Genomic DNA, 20,281 nt, shown 5'->3' with positions numbered 1-20,281 from the left:
CGCTTCAATCCGGTTTTCGCCCTCTACACTCGACAGAAACAGCACTCTCTAAAGTCTGTAATGACCTGTTCCTTGCCAAATCCAGAGGCCACTACTCCATCCTCATCCTCCTCGATCTATCCGCCGCTTTTGACACTGTCAATCATGATTTACTTCTTGCCACACTGTCCTCATTTGGGTTTCAGGGCTCTGTCCTCTCCTGGTTCTCCTCCTATCTCTCCCACCGAACCTTCAGAGTACACTCTCATGGATCTTCCTCCACCCCCATCTCGCTCTCTGTTGGAGTTCCCCAGGGATCTGTCCTTGAACCCCTTCTTTTTTCAATCTACACCTCTTCCCTGGGCTCACTGATCTCATCTCATGGTTTCCAGTATCATCTTTACACTGACGACATCCAGCTGTATCTCTCCACACCAGACATCACTGCGGAAACCCAGGCCAAGGTATCGGCCTGCTTATCCGACATTGCTGCATGGATGTCCAACCGCCACCTGAAACTGAACATGTCCAAGACCGAGCTTATCGTCTTTCCACCTACTTCTCTTCCTCCGCTCTCGATCTCAGTTGATAACACCCTCATCCTCCCCGTCTCATCCGCCCGCAACCTCGGAGTCATCTTCGACTCCTCCCTCTCCTTCTCTGCGCATATCCAGCAGACAGCCAAGACCTGTCGCTTCTTCCTCTTCAACATCAGCAAAATTCGCCCTTTCCTCGCTGAGCACACCACCCGAACTCTCATCCACGCTCTCATTACCTCTCGCCTTGACTACTGCAACCTACTCCTCACTGGCCTCCCACTTAATCATCTATCCCCTCTTCAATCCATTCAGAACTCTGCTGCACATCTTATATTCCGCCTGAACCAATATACTCATATCACCCCTCTCCTCAGGTCACTTCACTGGCTTCCGATCAGATATCGCATACAGTTCAAGCTTCTCCTTCTTACCTACAAATGCATTCAGTCTGCAGTCCCTCATTACCTCTCTACCCTCATCTCCCCTTACGTTCCCGCCCGAAACCTCCGCTCATAGGACAAATCCCTCCTCTCAGTACCCTTCTCCACCACCGCCAACTCCAGGCTCCGCCCATTCTGCCTTGCCTCACCCTATGCTTGGAATAAACTTCCCGAGCCCTTAAACCAAGCCCCCTCCCTACCCATCTTCAAATCCTTACTCAAAGCCCACCTCTTCAATGTTGCTTTTGGCACCTAACCTTTATACCTTTCAGGAAATCTAGACTGCCCCAATCTGACGACCTCTATTTGACTGTTTGTATATTTGTCCTTTAGATTGTAAGCTCTTTGAGCAGGGACTGTCCTTCTATGTTAAATTGTACAGCGCTGCGTAACCCTAGTAGCGCTTTAGAAATGTCAAATAGTAGCAGTAGTAGTTTTATTGACTACTGATCTGGCGTTTATGTATCCCACTTGAATTGTTTGGTAGGGTTCAGTTAGGTTCAAAGTTGTGTTAATTTTTGTTAGTTGTCTATTCTCTTGGAATCTGGGTTTGTTATGCCCTTTCTTTCCTCTGTGATGATTTTGTCCATGTGTAGTAATTCTTCCATTGATTTGGTTGTTGTTCTTTCGCTGAGGTGTATTGTGTCTGGGTATTCTGTAGGGTTTGTGTATTGTGGGTATATTGTTGGTATCTGTGAGAGGGGTGGTTAGTGCGTGGTGAATTAGGGACAGGGAGTAGATTATTAGTAGCAGCTTGGCGGTGTTAATTTTGGGGTTAATTGTGGTGTTGGTCTTTGGCACTATGAGAAAATACCGGCTGATGCCAGTGTCCGTTTAGGAAAAGAACTAGTTGTCGTTGTAGTAGACAATGTAGTAGACAATGTAGACAATGTAGTAGACATTGTAGTAGACAATGTGCTGAATAAGGCGAAGACAGTCCGATGGGCGTGATTGCTGTCGTGGGTGAAGGGCAATGTGGCTTTGTACATCGTATTGTATAATTGCTTCAAGGTTAGGGATAGTAGAATACATTACACAGTAGCTATTTAGGTTAGTCAGTTCCTAGATATGGCTATGGACATCATCTTTTAACTCCTCCAGGTTAGAGGTAGCAGCATTCAGTGTGCAGTACCTGTTTAGGTAAGTCAATTCCTAAATGTGGCTTTGTGCGTTGTATTATAAGACTCCTTCCAAAGTACGATATAGCAGCAATTCAGTACACAGTACCTATTTAGTTAAGTCAGTTTTTTTTTTTGTATAACCCCTAGTACTTTGGTTTGGGCTAAGCGGTATTTTAAGTTGTCATGTGGTGTGCTGTTAATGTCTGCATGCTATGGGACAATAGAGTGAGATGTGCTATAGTTAGGATTCTTATTTATGGAAGCAAACGTTAGATTTGTCCTCTTTCAGTCAGAGCGTTTCTTCTGCTCACCTGAATATTGTCTCCGGTGTGGTCTGGTTGGACTGGGGCAGGTTGGCGGTCGGGAGGTCTGTCGGCTCTCGTCCTCCGTCGGTCTGGTCACACGGTCTCCAGTCCGGTCGGTCCACTGGTCCGTTTAATCCTTTTGTGTGTTGCACGCAAGCTACAGTGTGCGAGCACACGGTATAAAGCTCTGCCGTTTGGGGGAGGTCTCACAGCGCCTCCCATGCTTGGCTCTTGCTTCTTCGGGTGCCTCCTCGGGGTAGGGTTTTCCCTGTGGGTGCACCTTGCTTCGGTCCCATTTGGTCTTGGGCGATCGTTGGCGCCACTTGTTATTCCACTTGGTGGGTCGTTGGGGCCGGGGTTCCGATCTCCATTCAGGAGCACTTAGGAGTTTGGGCGAGCTGGTCAGGCCTCTCACCACCTGGCGCTGGGCTTGGCGGTCGTTAGGTCAGGGATGCCAATCTCCGTTCTGCGAGGTTGGGAGTGGGGGCGAGTCGGTTGGGGACCAGGCAGTGATGGATTTGGGGCAGGTCCAGGTCATCCGTCTCAGGTGTGGCCGCCTGCAGGTCTCCTGTTTGTCAAATCTGTGCCCCGGTGGGGTCGTCAGACTCAACCCGGACTCCACTCGATTCCGGTCCGGTTCCAGCTTGGGTTGGCCATCGGGCAGACTTGCGTTCCTGCCGATTGGTGACCCCGGTTCACGGAGCTAACCGCTCATGCGACCATCCTGGTCAGCCATCTTTAAATGTTACCCTGAGGTCCCCTTCCTAATCTGTGCACATCAGCCCTTCCTACCACATACATCATCATTGGATTTCTGCACCCAAAATGCATCATTCTGTACTTCTTCTCATCAGTCTTTAGCCCATGCTTTTACTTTTTGTAGATCACATCTCATGCTTTCCACTCTGTTGCCAATCTTTGTGTCATCTGCAATGGTATACTTTTCCTTCTAACCCTTCGGCAATATCACTCACAAATATATTGAACAGAATTGGCATGAAAATGGATCCCTGAGGTACTCCACTACCTACCTTTCTTTCGTTTGAGCAAATTCCATTTACCTTCCATTGTCTGTCAGTCAACCAATTTCTCATCCAGTTGACCACCTTGGGTTCCATTCCCAAGCTGCTCAGTTTATTCTCAGTGGAAGAGTATCAATGGCTTTACTGAAATCTAATTAGATCATATTCAGTACATGCCGTCACTTGAGTTCTCTGGTCACCCGGTAGAAGAAATCAATTAGACTCTATTGGTAAACCCATGTTACCTCAGATCTTGCAACCCACTCGATTCTAGAAAGTTCACTATCCTTTCCTTCAGCAGTGTCTTTTCCCACCACTGAGGGGAAGTTGGACAGTGGACAGTTGTCAGCATTTCTCTCCCATACAACATTGTGCAGTGTTGAGAGAAGCGGTAACTACCACACCCACGAAGGCCCAAATGGTTTTGAGAGTAAATCTAGTGCTCAGCTTGTACTTCTCACCTTCTTCCCAGAGCGTTACTGAATGTTGTTGTGTCATGTTTGGTGCCTGTAAATGCCTCCTGGAGATAGAAGATTCAACAGTAGAAAAGAATCCTGCATCTCATGCTTTTCAGAAGTTTGGAAGGTCTTGTGTAAGCAGTGGTCTTTTGAATCTTCCCCAAGTACAGCTGTATTGACTTGGGCCCAGATGATCCAAAGCCCCACGCTGTTCCGAACAGCGCTCTAAAAATAGCGCTGGAACAGCGCAGGGCTTTTCTGCATCGATGATCAAAGATAATGCATGCAAATCTAAGCAGCGCTATTATCTTTGATTATCATGTAGAAGTGCGGGAGAATTGTGCTGAACGCCTCCCGCACTTGTTTGACAGGTCTGGGCTGTCAAAAGCCCAAACCTGTCAAACAGCCTGCCCCAAGGCCCGAACAACAGGGGCTGGAGGTCCGGTGGGTCTCCAGCCCCCCCAACCCCCCAGAAAATGTTGTGGCCGTCGCCAACCAAACGCTCTCCCACCCTCCCACCCAGTGACGGGGGAGGGGGGGGGCTGGAGGTCCGGTGGACCTCCAGCCCACCCCAAATCCTCCCCCCCCAGCGTTCTTTCAATCCCTGGTGGTCCGTGGTGGGTGACAACCCCCCCTCCCAGCCCCCCTACCTTTCGTTGGAGGAGGGTCGCAGCCTGCCTCCCTCCTCTTCCAGTCGCCACCGCCGTGAAATGGCGGCACCCAGCCCCACCCATTGCATCCTGGGATGTGCTGGACGGGGCTACTGCCAGTGATTGAAAGAACGCTGCATTAAGCACTGATTAGCATGCATTTGCAAGCTAATTGCACTAAGAGCCCTCGAGTACGTTGTTTCAGGCGCTCGAGGGCTCTGATCATGGGTCGGCTGCAAACTCCGGCGCTAGTATAGCGTTAACAGCCTCTAGCGCCGGAGTTTGCTTTTGATCATGAGGGCCTTGGTAACTTGCGGATCCTATCCAGGAAGCCAGGTTTCAAATCCTTTTTCTCCTTGTAACCGTGGGCAAATCTGTTCAACCCCTTATATTGCCTCTGGAACAAACATTTAGATTGTAAACCATCTGGGCCAGGAACCTTCCAACTGTAACAGAATGTAACTTGCTTTGAGCTTAGATTTAGGAAGGCAAATAATCAAATCCAGAAAATCAAAGAAGCCCAACAAGAAAAAATATTTGTTTTGTGTTAAAACCTGTGGGAGAGAGGGGTCCTAAAATGGAAACTTCAGAGAGTTTGCACAAAACCAAGCTGGCAGTGTGAGATCAGTAGTGAGATACAGACACTATGAAACTGGAAGATGACAGGGACAGGCTAATATATCCTTAACAACATAATGGGATTACAGTAATTAGTGCTAAGATGAATTGTCACAGAGCTGAAAAACATGAGCAATAAACAAGAAGGAGCTGTTCATTCAGTAACTGTCCTTGAAACAGAGAGAAAGGGAAGGGAAAGGGAAATGGGACTTGATATTTAAGATGGCCGCCGATAAGAGGGTCATGGAGTTGCTGCTCCAATGACCCGAGTTGGGATCCAGCTCCAAACGGGACCGCACGGCTGCCAGGCCCACACACGAAGGGTGCCGCTGAGCGCGGGACACCTCCAGGGCATATCGCGGGCTTCCGGCATGAGAGGTCCGGCATTGAGGCTTGATCGCAGCTCCAGCCCTGCCTCATGGTCGAGACGCTGCCCTAGGTGGACTTGACCCTCACCCGCCCTTCAGACAGAAGGCCTCACCTGCAGACCGTGGGTCGAGCAGCCTCAAACTTATTCCGATGGCCCTCCCCAGGCGGGCCGTCGCCAGAGACTACTTCCTCCCAGCCGAGATCGTGGTGTGACTCGGACAACAGCACTCTCCTTTGCCCCGACATCACAGGCTAGAGGTGAGCCCCTCTGCACTTGGGGATGCGAGGGAGCACCGAGCAACCGACCACCCACTGTGACTTCACGGAACAGCGGAGAGAAATTCCGTGCGTCGGAAGGATAATGTGAACTAGGACCCTGACGGAGACTCTGTAGCCGACCTAAACCCCTACCCGACCATCACCACCCCACACCGATCGCGGCGATTGCGGAATGAGAGGCCCATACCCACTTCGGGAGAAGCCAGTTCCCCGCGCCTACCTGCATCGACCGCCCTCAACCTGCAGTGAAGCCGTCTTACCGAAATCCCTACCTCTGACCGGCGATACAGCAATAAGAACCTCAGTGCCCTGGGGCACCATGGCTGAACACTGACTGTGATTAAATCTTTTTAAGTAATCAATAAGACCCCTACCTGCGACCAATAATTTAGCTCTCAGAAACCCGCGTTGAATATCATAGCAGCGGAGCCGAGACAGAACAAGACTGACAAACCCTGTGAGAGAGTGGGAATGAGTATTGTGGGAATAGCTCTGAGTACTGGACTGCTCCAGTAAACAACGGGACAGGACCAACTGTCTACTGCATAGCGCCTCACCAGAACACTGCCTTCAGGAACCACAGGGACCCAATATCAAAATTAATACCTTCAAACTCCTCATATTAATTTACACCATAACACTGATTAACATAACTCTAACCACTCCACTCATCGAAAATAACATGATACCCATACTACACATACACCAAAGATTGATTGGATACAATACACCTTATCAAACTGACAACATCTCAAACAACGGAAAATCACCAACATGCGGACAACCACAACAGAAGGGAAGGAAAGGTCCTACTAAAATAAAGGAACAATAAAAATCCGCACATCAAACACGGACCCCTACCAAACAATTCAAGTGGGATACATAAACGCCAGATCTGTAGTCAATAAAACAACAATAACAGACTGGATCACAGCAGACAATCTTGATCTACTATGCATCAGCGAAACCTGGATCCATGACCACAAGGATCCCGTAATTTTAGAACTCTGCCCCCCAGGCTACAAAATTACTCACTGGACAAGGAAAGAAAAAGAGGAGGAGGTTTAGCATTAATCCAAAGATCTCACTTCACTGTAACAACAACTGCCAAGTCTATAACACCAAAACTTGAAATCGCCTCAGTTAGAATTAACCATACTACCCTGCTTGACTACCTAAACATTGTCTTGTTTTATAGACCACCAGGTAATTGGCAAGAATGCCAATCACACTTCATGGATTTCATATCGAATACCTGTGTAACTAACTCCAATATACTTATAGTAGGGGACATAAACATACACCTAGAAGACCCTAATGCAACCAATGCACATGAATGCAAGGACTTCCTCCAAAACTATGGGACCTTAACTGGCCCAATATGCAAGCTACCCATGTCAAAGGTCACACAATTGACCTCATCACACACAAACTATCCTCAGACTCAAACCTTTTACTAACTGATACAAAATGGACAGACATACCATGGTCAGATCACCACAAACTAAACCTAACTCTACAGTGGCAAAAAAAAGGCACGGACCTCAAACAAGAACGCACAACCTACACCACGAGAGGCCAAATAGACCCTGAAACATTCTGGCGACAGATTTACAATAACAAATGGATAGCACAAACAGACTGCAAACATTATCTATCAAATTGGGGCGACAGATGCAGGAGCACACTAGACAAAATCACTCCACTACAAACAAAAACCACACGAAGACACACCTCAATACCTTGGTTTAATGATGAGCTGAAAATACTAAAAACACAAGTTAGGAGTCTTGAACGAGCATGGAAAAACATGAAAGATGAACACACACTTAACGCATGGAAACAAATGCAAAGAAAATATAAATATACAATAAGACAAACCAAAAGAGCATACTACAAAACCAAAATAGGGCCAGACTACAAAGACGAACATAAACTTTACCAACTTGTGAATAAACTACTAGACACCACACCGGTTACCACAACCAGCACAGACACCCCATCAGCAGATAACCTTGCCAAATACTTTAATGAGAAAATTATAAAACTACGATCCACACTACCACTAAATACCACCGATCATGAAAAATTCATTGACTGCCTGGACCCAACGCCCGATGAATACCCAGCAGATTGAACCTGGACAAACTTCAATCTTCTAACCGAAGAAACCATCACTCAAGCAGTTGGCAAATTCACCAAATCCTACTGCAAACTGGATATGTCCCAACAACCTAATAAAATTCGCCCCCCAACGCTTCATAACAGACCTCACGTCACACCTGAACTATATGCTACAACATGGACTTTTCCCCAAGGACAAAGGAAATATACTACTTACCCCTATACCCAAAGATTTAAAGAAAAAAAACAAATGACACAACCAACTACCGCCCAGTAGCATCCATCCCTCTGGCAGTCGAACTTATGGAAAGTATGGTAACCAAACAACTTACCGAATACTTAAACAAATTCACAATACTACATGGATCACAGTCAGGATTTCGATCCAACCACAGCACCGAAACAGTGCTAATCACTCTCCTAACCAAATTCAAACAAATAATTGCAACCGGCAATAATGTACTTCTCCTACAATTTGACATGTCCAGCGCGTTCGATATGGTCAGCCACCAAATACTATCGAACATCCTAGAGTACTTCTGGATTGGAGGAAACGTACTTAGATGGTTTAATGGCTTTCTAACCGCAAGAACATATCAAGTGAGATCAAACTCAAAAACGTCACCACCATGGAAACCTGAATGCGGAGTACCCCAAGGATCACCACTCTCACCAACCCTTTTTAATTTAATGATGACACCTTTAGCCAAATTGCTATCCAACCAAGGACTCAACCCGTACATCTATGCAGACGATGTCACGATCTACAACCCGTTCAAACACGATCTAAACAAAATCACTAATGAAATTAAACTCAGTCTCCAAATAATGAATTCATGGGCGGATGCATTACAACTAAAGCTAAACGCAGAAAAAAACACAATGTCTCATTCTCTCCTCACAATACAACATGAACAAACCCACCACCATAAACACCCCAGACTACACTCTTCCCATCTCAGATAGCCTGAAAACTCTTGGAGTTACAATTGACCAAAATCTCACACTCGAAAGCCATGCGAGAAACACAGCAAAGAAAATGTTCCACTCAATGTGGAAACTCAAAAGAATCAAACCTTTCTTCCCAAGGGAAATATTCCGCAACCTGGTACAATCAATGGTGCTAAGCCACCTAGATTACTGCAATGCCATCTATGCCGGATGCAAAGAACAAATCATTAAGAAACTTCAAACTGCCCAAAATACAGCAGCCAGACTCATATTTGGTAAAACAAAATACGAGAGCGCAAAACCCCTAAGAGAAAACTACACTGGCTCCCACTAAAAGAACGAATTGCGTTCAAAGTTTGTACCCTGGTCCACAAAATCGTTCATGGTGAAGCCCCGATCTATATGTCAGACCTCATAGACCTGCCAACTAGGAACACAAAAAGATCAGCACACACATTCTTGAATCTCCACTACCCCAGCTGCAAAGGACTTAAATATAAATCCACATATGCATCCAGCTTCTCCTACATAAGCGCGCAACTATGGAACGCACTACCAAAGGCCATAAAAACAATGCACGACCTAACTATCTTCCGAAAACTACTGAAAACTGACCTATTCAAGAAGGCATACCACAACGATGTATCCTAAATACTAGACAACTAGACTTTACATGAACTAGACAAAACCGAACTCTTTATACTTGACTGAAAACCTTGCTGCTATTAATGAAAGTCACTTTATCTCTCATGTCGGAAATGAACTTTCTATAGCTGACCATCTAACTGATGTTATCATTTACTCTTTCACTCAGGAACTCTATGCACTACCACTTTGCTTTCTACTTTACCATGTATGCGCCTTAATACAACATCATTTGTAATTCTCTACCTGGAAATGGCGATCGCCATTACGGCATAATGTAAGCCACATTGAGCCTGCAAACTGGTGGGAAAATGTGGGATGCAGATGCTACAAATAAAATAAATAAATAAATATACCGCCTTTCTGAGGTTTTTGCAACTACATTCAAAGCGATTTACATATATTCAGGTACTTATTTTGTACCAGGGGCAATGGAGGGTTAAGTGACTTGCCCAGAGTCACAAGGAGCTGCAGTGGGAATCGAACTCAGTTCCCCAGTCCACTGCACTAACCAATAGGCTACTTCTCTAGAAAGGGCTCTAGACAAAAAGAAGAAATGTCTGTTCAGCAACTTGATAGCACAAGTTCTGGAGGTAGCTAAAAGTGATCCATTCAGTCCCAAACCAGAGGCAAAGAGAACATGCTCCAGACAGAGGCATGAATTGCCCAATCATCATTAAACTAGAGAGAATGGGCTCTATCGAAAGGGAAGACCTATCCATTCAGCACTATGATAGAACACGAGTTCTGGAGGTGACTGAGAGTGATTCGTTCAGTAATTTGAGGATTTTGCCAGGTACTTGTGATCTGGATTGGCCACTGGTAGAAAGACGAAACTGGGCTAGATGGTCCTTTTGTCTGGCCCAGCATAGCAATAAGAATGTATATCACCATTTTATCCTGTAGGATATGTGAAGGGGCATAATCGAATGCAAACGCCTATCTCCATGGGCGTTTATCTCCGAGAACGGGTCCGTGAAGGGGCGGGCCGAACCGTATTTTCGAAAAAATGGATGTTTTTGAGCTGGGCGTTTGTTTTTTTTAGCAATAATGGAAACTAAAAACGCCCAGCTCAAAAACGTCCTAATCCGAGCCATTTGGTCGTGGGAGGGGCCAGGATTCGTAGTACACTGGCCCCCCTGATATGCCAGGACACCAACTGGGCACTCTAGGTCAGTGCGGTGGACTTCAGAAAAAGCTCCCACATGCATAGCTCCCTTACCACGGCTGCTGAGCTCCCAACCCCCCTCCCCCAAAACCCACTACCCACAAATGTACAACACTACCATAGCTCTTAGGGGTGTAGGTGTACCTACATGTGGGTACAGCGGGTTTTGGAGGCCTCCCATTTACCAGCACAAGTGTTACAGGTGGGGGGGATGGGCCTGGGTCCACCTGGCTGAAGTGCATTGCGGTACCCACTAAAAGTGCGCCAGGGACCTGCATACACGCAGGCCTCTAGGACTTGTTGCTGCTGTATAACATTGGCACACCAGTTGACACCTGAAGACTAATCTCTCCGAAAACGTCCTTTATTGGAATAACTGCATTTACTCACAGTTAACTGCAAATCAGAGGTTGTGCCCCACTGGCAACGAGTCTCCCTGGTACTGAGATTAGCAGTAGGTCAGAGCTGTCAGAATGCTGTACAATGCCCTCTTTCAGCCACATTCAAGGTAAGAACTAAGTTGTGTAACGTGGCTAACACAGGAAAGGGAACTAAAACTGGCTTACAAAAATGGCCACTACCGCATGGACTACAACAGGAAACACAACAAGGCACACTCTGACCCAGTAGGCAGGGGGGAAAGCACCATGGGAGAAGAGCCTACCAACTACCAACATCGTGAGACTGTAACACAAGCTAATGAAATCACGGAGCCCAATACCCTACACCCACCACAATGCAATGCTGATGTGACCCTGTACTGCACCCGAGAGCCACATCTGACCCATGGAAAGGCTGTGACAGGATCGAACACATTCTGCTGTCATGGAGGTGGGTACGGCATTTGAGGCTGGCATACAGGCTGGAAAAAAAGTTTTTAAAGTGGGGGTTTTTTGGTGGGAGGGGGTTAGTGACCACTGGGGGAGTCCATCCCTGATTCCCTCCAGTGGTCATCTGGGCAGTTGGGGCACTTTTTTGGGACTTGTTCGTGAGAAAAAAGGGTCCAAAAAAAGTGACCCAAAATTGCGGTCAAAACACCCTTTTTTTTTTTTATTATCAGCTAAAGATGCCCATCTCTCCTCAGCTGATAACCATGCCCCAGGCCCGCCTCCACCACGCCTCCGACACACCCCATCAACTTTATTCGTTTCCGCAACGGAGTGCAGTTGGAAACGCCCAAAATCGGCTTTCGATTATACCGATTTGGGCACCTTTGCGAGAAAAATACCCATCTCCCGATTTGGTCGAAATATAGGCGTTTTTCTTTTTCGATTATAAGCTGGATAGAGTACATTATACGGTAATAGCAATAGCAAACAGTGACCAAACCTGGGGTAGCATGGGCTCCATGGGTTGGAGCTGTCCATTCAGCACCACAACAGACAGCACAGGTTCTGGAGGCAACTAAGAGTAATCCATTCAGTACCAATCCTGAGGCAAACAGTGTACTTCAGACACAGAAATGAGATGCCCAGGCAGTGTTATCTACAGAGAATTCAAAGAAGAGCTGTCCATTCAGCACCAGGATATACAGAACGGGTTCTAGAGGCAATTAAGAGCAATAAATTCAGTCTCCCAAACCTGAGGCATAGAGTGTGCTTCAAAAACAGGCATGAGCTGTTCATTCATTGTTATCTATGGAGAATGGGCTCTAGATACAGGTTGGAGCTGTCCAGCACAGGTTCTGGAGGCAACTAACAGCAATCCATTCAGTCTCCCAAACCTGAGGCGTAGAGTGTGTTTCAGAAAGAGGCATGAGCTGTCCATTCAGCGTTATCTATTGAGACTAGGCTCTAGATACAGGTTGGAGCTGTTCATTGAGCACCAGAAAAGCACAGGTTCTGGAGGCAACTAAGAATGATCCATTCAGTACCAAAACTGAGGCAAAGAGTGTGCTTCAAAAAGAGGCATGAGCTGTCAATTCATTGTCATCTACGGAGAATAGGCTCTAGATACAGGTTGGAGCTGTCCAGCACCATGATAGCACAGGTTCTGGAGACAACTAACAGCAATCCATTCAGTACCAAACCTGAGGCAAAAAGTGTGCTCCAGACACAGATATCAGATGCCCAGACAGTGTCATGTACAGATAATCCAAAAGTAAGAGCTGTCCATTCAGCACCAGAATAATACATAATGGGTTCTGTAGGCAACTAAGTGCAATCCAAAGTCTCCCAAACCTGAGGCATAAAATGTGCTTCAGAAAGATGCATGAGCTGTCCATTCAGCGTTATCTATTGAGAATAGGCTCTAGATACAGGTTGGAGCTGTCCATTCAGCACCACAAAAGCACAGGTTCTGGAGGCAACTAAGAGTGATCCATTCAGTACCAAATGTGACATAAAGCGTGTTTTCCCCACACAGACATGAGCTGTCTATTCAGTGTTATCCACAGAGAATACAGCTCTAGATACCAGTTGAAGCTGTCCATTCGACACCATTATAAAATGATTTCTAGATCAGTGGTTCCCAAACCTGTCCTGTGGGATCCTCATCTAACTGGGCTTTCAGAATATGTGGAAAAATGAGGCATGGGACGTACACATTTATATACAGCACCCCATTTCCAGTGGCATGGTTTTCAAAATTAAGTGGCAATTGTGCAGCATGTTTACAAAAATGTGTATATATCTGTATATTAAAATATATATTTTTTAATTATTTTATTTTCCAACATTTTTTGTCTGTCTGGTTAATTTACTTGCTTATTTTTGAGGGAATAATGGATCATAGTGGTCAGTGCTAGGGAGTGAGAAGGGGAAGGAAGATGGGGAAGGGATCTGAAAGAGAAATGAAGGAGGATAGGAGATTGAGGAACAGAGAGAAGGGAGGAGGGTTATGAGATGAGGAAAATGGTAGGAAAAAAGGATGATGAGGTATTGTGGGAAGGGAAGGGAAGGGAGAGGATCTACCCTTACACATCTCCTTGTGATGTTGAGCCTCTCTCTCACTCCCCTTGAACTCCATCCAACCCCTCTCATACTTTGCAGCTCCCATGAGATCCTCATGTGTCAAAGCCCCTCCAATCCCCTCACTACCACTATGTCACTTTCACCCCTCCATATTCCACCAGTCACTTTTGTTCTTCACCCCCTATTTCCCCAAGTGACCACCACCTCTCTTTTCATCATCCTTTCACTGTGTGTTTGTGGCTCAGAGAAAGACAGCAGCACACAACACCTCAAGCCATATTGTTCTCTGATGCTAAAACCAGACTGTCACACTTTGTTGCAGACTGAGACACTGCACTGCCCCTTGGAGGTATGGGAGGGTCAATGAGGGAGAAAGGAGAGTGAGAATGTGTTGCCTTGCTGTTGCCACCATTCAAGTTGTGATTGGATCCTGGACCCTGGTTTTCCATGTGATTTTATAGAAAAGGCCAAAATTGGTGGCACTCATCAAAGCAGGGGAATTATGAAAGACTCGTGGGATGGAGGGGGTGGAGAGCTCTGCATTCATCCCATACAAATTCATCCTAGGTATTTTGAAAACCAAAGTGGCAGGGGGTCCTCAGAACCACAGGTCTAGAGCAGGTAGGTGCTGTCCATTCAGCACCACCTCATTGAGAATGTGCTCTAAAGATAACTCTAAGAGAACAGTATGCTGTCAAATCAAGGAGTCGTCCATTCTGTGTTAACAGAGAGGTACAAAAGGGGTTCCAGTACCCAGTAAGCCCAACACAGATCCAAGGTGAGAAGGTATTTAAGTGTAAAACATGCCACCGATCTTAGCTCCAGTATGTGTTTACTGGAGAATGAACTGGATAATATAATTCTGCCTCTTGAAAGTGATGAGTGTTGCAGTGGCTGTCTTAGCGATCCGGAGGCCCAGCAGAGAAGTTTTAATGAGATAGATGAACCTCCTCTGTGCTGGAGGCTTTCAGCGCTCTGCAGACCTTTCCAGGTAAAAAAGATTATTGAGCTACCTTTGGACAAGCTTATTGGATCTCAGTGGCCCGTGGTAATCACAATTTGGCATATGACACAGTCCACTTTGACACTGCTCTCTCTGATGCTACTTGTGCTGGTGGACATTCATGTGAATTTCCCAGCAAAAACCCATGCACACCCCTGCCCACTGTGTTCCTGGGTGCGGGGGGGGGGGGGGGGGGGGGAAGGGCCAGCTTTCTTTTCACAAAGGAGCAATTCTGGATATGAATGTGTTAGAGACAATGTTCACTCCTCCCCATCCCCTCCATGCTACCCCCCCCCACCCTTTCCCATCCAAGCCTACTGCACAGAGCTGGCTTTGTTTGGGCCTGTGAATGCCCTGTGCTGGGATGAAAGGCTATGCTTGTTTCTATAAAGATGGCAATTCTAAGAGCCCTCTGTAGCAGCAGCTTCAAGCTGTGCGGTGTCTGACCCACTCCTGCCCCCTTCTCTTTCCCCCGTCCCACCCTGGACTAGCCAGTGGACCAGAACTTCACAGAGAACTTGCTCTGTAGCACATGCGTGTCCATAGCACTGAACCCTGCTTGTACTGCTAAACCAGCTTCCCTTTCCGAGGGTAATGCAGGTATGAGAAAACAGAGAGAGACAGTCAGAGAGAGAGTGATATCCAGGATACAGACAGAGATACAGTGATAGAGACATCCAGGAGAGAGACAGGGATACAGTAAAAGAGACATCCAGGATAAATAGAGAGATACAGTGAGTGAGAGAAAGAGAGACATACAGAACAGAGAAAGAAAGTGAGAGAGAGAGAGACATCCAGGATACAGACACGGATACAGTAGTAGACATATCCAGGATAGAGAAAGAGGGAGAGAAATATACAAGACAAAGAGATGATAAGCAGGAAAGAGACGGATACAGTAGCAGAGATCAAGGGAGAGGAAGAGAGACATTTAGCACAGCGAGAGAGATCCAGAACAAGGAAGAATATTGTGAGTCAGAAATTGCAGCTACTGCACGTCAGGGGACTGAGAGCTGGGCACCATATCTGGGGGTCAGGAATGAATCTTTTTCAATGATACAGATGGACCTAATTTGACTCCCTGGAAGGGAGCAGGTAGGGGTGCTCTATAGGACTCCCTGCAGCACCCCATGAAATGAAGTGAAGTTCAGGGCAGGGTGATGCTGGGTGACCCAAGCAGAGCCTGGGGAGGGAGTGAGGGGGGGACAGTGGTGGAGGACTGGTACAGAACAGCCTGGGAACAAGATGCACCGCAGTCAGATGAAACACTTTCCATTTCTGAGGAGCAGAACAAGGCCATCTTTGTGGCTGTCCCTGAACTGGGGAGGGGAGGGGGTGAGGCCGGGATGTTCCCAGTGGCTCCAAGGCTCAGATAAACAAGTGCCATCTGGGACCTTGTAGGGGCATCAAGGACTGCAGGAAGAGGAGAAAGTGATAACCACTTGACCTGCCCTGACAGCAGAGCACAGAGTGGTCTCTAGATGGGGTGGGGAGGGCCCCTAACATTCTGGAAATAGCAGGTCTTATCCCTTCAGTCCCTGGCCTCACGATTTACTGATTTGAAAATCACTGGAGTTGTGATGCACCAACAAAACACAGTCCCTTATATCCCCAGTACAGGATATGGGGGCATCAGAGGCCACGTGGCATTTCTCATTCAGTGGCCGAAGGCTGAGATGTTCCTATGTAGACACTTCCACCTGTTCCCAGCTGCCCAGTACCCTTGGAGCAACTGGAGCTGAAATCGCTCTTCCACGGGCAGGGCTGGGTAGAAAAGGGTTGATGGTCACAGCTGCTGGGCTTCTGGGAAAACTGAAAACATATCGCAAAGCCAGGGAAAAAAATGCAGCTTTCTTCTCAGTGCCAGGGAGAAGGGAAGGGAGGGGTGTAATAATGCTGTGTGTGTGTCTCATTCCTGTCTGCCCACGTTGATGGTAGCCGGAGGAGGCTGTGCGTTGCGAGTGCCAACGCTTCGGCAGACACGTGATGCCAGCAGGCGTGGGCGCTGGTGCATCTGAGCGCATCCTTCTCTATCCTCTCTCAGTGCCCTCTTTAGCAGCTTCTTTCCCCCTCGATCACTTTCTCCCTCACCGTGCTTTGGAGGCTGGATGGGGGCTTCCTGCCACTTTCTCTGGTTTGGGTAGTGTTGCCAGGGGTGGGCAGGGTCTCCCATTATCCCATGACTCACCGATTTCCCACCAAGGTGCTGATCCGGCAGTGCCCGCCCTGTTCCTGGGGTATTATGTGCCTCGGGTAAACCTCAGCCCTGAGCCCCCCTCTCAATTCACTTCTACACTCCTGGTTCCCCCTTTGACATGTGGCTAAATTAAAGTCAGCCATAAGCAATCCAACACCACTATGCTGAAAACAACCCAGAGAAAATGCAGAATTGTACTTTGTACTTATAAATGTGAAAATCTTGTTTTGTATATATAAATGTACACACTGAGGGTAATTTTTATACCAGAAGGGCACATCTCTTTTATATGGAAATGGAGGCATCTCTGTGTTTCTACACCTGCTCGAGGCAGAAGCAGCTCTGTGTGTGTGGATGCCAGTGGAAATCAATCCATATGTGTGCATTTTATTTAAAGAAAAAAACCCATAAGTGCCAGTCCCAACCCCCGCTACACATTTTCTCCTCCCTCTGCCACTGACTGCTCTCACCACCGTGGCAGTCTTCAGTTAGAACCAGGGAGCGGAGTCAGGGCAAAAAGGCTATCAGACGTTAAATGGGTCACTGTCCGGGTACCGCCATAGAATATCGGGGTACCCAGGTAACCAGACCCAGAGAGGAGACAGCTGTGAATATCAGCCTCTAATTCGGTCAGCATTTTAGAAAAACACCAAGTGCCGTCAGCTGAACTTTGCTGCTGTGTTTCTGGGGGTCATTTTTAAGGCACAACACTCTGTTCTACACACTCTAGTCACTCAGAAAATACCCTCCAGTGAGGGCGATTTTCAGAAGTGCCGTTTGAAAATTACCCCCCTTCCTCTGCAGGTAGAAGTTTGCACTGATGCTTCTTGTGTCGTTGGCAGGATCTGTTCTTTTGCTTTGAGTGCATCTGCCCTTTGCCCCCCTAGGTGACCCCCCCCCCTTCTATGTCTAACTGTGAAGCCAGCCCTGCTCTGCTCACCAGCACACGATGACAGCGACCACACAGCTCCATGTCACGCAGCACAAGCGATGACCTTTCGTGTCCTCCTCTTCCAGGCCGCAGCAGAAGAGACGGATCAGGTACACACAGACAAGAACCAAGCTGATGGCCAGGCAGAGCCCAGCAAAGGCAGCCAAGAACAGCAAGGCCTGGGGGGGTGGAGAATGAGACACAAATTAGAAGGTGGGCTGAGCCCCCACTGTGGCTCCAGAACCCTGTTACCGGGAGTCTGCCAGCCTTTCGCTGCATCTGATGGTTAAAATTAATTGAAGGAGTGGACCAGGCGGAGGTTTTTCACATGGTCAGCTTCCCCCAGAAAAATGTGCCCACCTAAAATAAAATGGACTTGCTGGATCAGAACAGTAGGATCCATTCTGCAAGCTGGATGCTCTCCCTCTATACCCAGAAACCCTCTCCAAATACTTTAGCCACTAGGGGGAGTGATAGTGGAGACCCTACCCCCTAGAGCTTAGGAGGGGAAGAGCAGCAGGAGTTCTCTCTTAACTGCAATGGGGGAGAAGGGGGTGATCAGAAGGGACTTCAGCCTATGAAAACATTTCTTTCCTCTGAACTACTATTGGGTAGTTAGAAGAGAGAAAGGGAAATTGGAGTGGGAGGGGAGTCCTGGCAGAAGTGTCTGACCCTGGTCTTGGAAAATCGAAAGGTCAGTCACCTTTTGACCGTGGCCTTGAACAATGGGAGCCCAGAGCCTGATAGAACGGGGGGGGGGGGGGGGGGGGGGGGAGACAGCATGGGAAAGAGCAGGAAAAGAGAGAAAGAAGGGTTGAGACAGACAGGTCATGGGGGGGAGGCAGTATTAACCTAGGAGTTAACAGAGAAGAGGTGAGGCAGCCTGGGAAAATGGGGGTTGGGTGGGGTGGAAATAACCTAAGAAACCTAAAACTGACCCCTCCCCTCCCTAAGACACCCCCAAAATTCTCTCAATGTTATATCATTAGGGGCAGCTGCAGAGTGGTAACAGCGCTTGGGGTGGGGGGATCTTCAGAAAGATTGACTGGTCTGTGTCCGTGTGTCCATCCCGGTGAAAGAGGGAGCGATCTGGGTCAGACACAGCTATGAATCTTTGCTCTGATCTGCATAACAGCTGGGGGGGGGGGGGGGATTTGTAATAGAACTATATCAAAAGGAACAGTCATTAAAATAAATTTTCTCTTAGCTCTGTTGCTCCACTGAATTAATCTGGGATAGAGATGTGTCCTCTGGTCCCCTCTCTGGGTCCTGATCTCCCTTTGTCACTCCACATATACAGCAACAGGTGACAGAGGGAAGAACTCGGGGGGGGGGGGGGGGGAGATTTCAATCTCACTTTTTATCCCCTACTCTTCCTGGCTATTTTGGAACTGCTCACATCATTGCCAGTCATGCCCCAAATAACACTACCCCTGTCCCCTCCCATACACCACACTGGTGTAATAACACCTGTATTACATCTCCCCTAACCCAGCAAGGCAATGATAGTTCCACTGCTAAATATTCCTGGGGGGGGGGGGGGATGAAAGCAGGGGCAACAACCAATCACCAGAGGTACAGGAACTGCTGAGGCAAGAAAGGGGCAGGAGGGGGAAAGCGGCAAGAGGAGAAAAACAGGAGCAATAACCAGAGGTATAGGAAATACTGAGGGGTGAGAGGGGCAGAAGGGAAAAAGCAGGGGTAATAACCAAAGATAACTGCTGAGGGAAGAGAGAGAGGGGCAGGAAGGGGAAAGCAGGGGCAGTAACCAGAGATACAGGAACTGCTGAGGGGGGAGAGAGAGGGGGGGGGGCAGGAGGGGAAACACAGGGGCAATAACCAGAGATACTAGAACTGCTGAGGGGGGAGAGAGAGAGGCAAGAAGGGGGAAAAGTAGGGACAGTAACCAGAGATACAGGAACTGCTGAGGGGGAAGAGAGAGGCAGGAGGAAAACTGCAAGAAGCAATATCCATTTTTTGTAACTATTAGTATATGTAGTAAATAAATCAAATCAAAGCAAATGTTGAGGGTGTCAATTTATCTCTTACCTGCTGGTACTCCCAGTCCTGGGGGGCGAAGGTATTGTCCACCACCTCGAACTGGAAGTTGGTGTGTGGGACCTGGTGCAGGAGGAAGGTCCACCAGGACGCTCTGTAGCCCTGAGAGCCACTCATTCCTCCGTCCTGCCCTCTTCAGCCTCTGACAGGGCACAGGAGGGACCTGCTAACTCGGGGCTGTGCTGAAGGATGCTGGCTGGTGGGCAGCGCTGGATGTGGCATGGGAGCTGCCCGGTTCTCAGGACTGAGGACACATTGTGCCAGCAAAGAAAGCCTGGTAGCGGCTTGGCATGCTGAGATGGGGTCTATGCAGAGAGGGGACTGAGGGTGAGAGGCAAAACATCTACTGGCATCTCTGAGGCTCCGATGGAGAGATGGAGGGAGCAATGGTGCCCCCTGGTGGTCCCTGTGCCCACAGTGCTGATGAAGTGTTCCCAGGTGCCTCTTTAGGCTGAAGTCCCAGGGATACCCCTGCCCTGAGCTGCTCTCTTCTAGGCATCCTGCCACAGGCA

General features: G+C 47.8%; 1 protein-coding gene across 2 annotated transcripts in view; it reads right to left on the bottom strand.

Annotated features, from left to right (window-relative positions):
* The window catches only part of TTYH1 (tweety family member 1), a 62,099-nt gene extending 42,032 nt beyond the window's left edge, over positions 1 to 20,067 (bottom strand). For both annotated transcript variants that reach the window (XM_030195420.1, XM_030195421.1), the window contains exons 1-2: positions 19,761 to 20,067; positions 17,721 to 17,890 (exon numbers count right to left, since the gene is read on the bottom strand). In XM_030195420.1, the coding sequence (XP_030051280.1) occupies positions 17,721 to 17,890; positions 19,761 to 19,886 (296 nt within the window). In that variant the 5' untranslated portion in view covers positions 19,887 to 20,067. The remainder of the gene's footprint in view (positions 1 to 17,720; positions 17,891 to 19,760) is intronic.
* Positions 20,068 to 20,281: the final 214 nt, after the last annotated feature.

The sequence above is a fragment of the Microcaecilia unicolor genome, chromosome 3, assembly GCF_901765095.1.
Source record: "Microcaecilia unicolor chromosome 3, aMicUni1.1, whole genome shotgun sequence".
NCBI lineage: Eukaryota > Metazoa > Chordata > Amphibia > Gymnophiona > Siphonopidae > Microcaecilia > Microcaecilia unicolor.
This window is presented reverse-complemented; position numbering and strand designations above follow the sequence as displayed.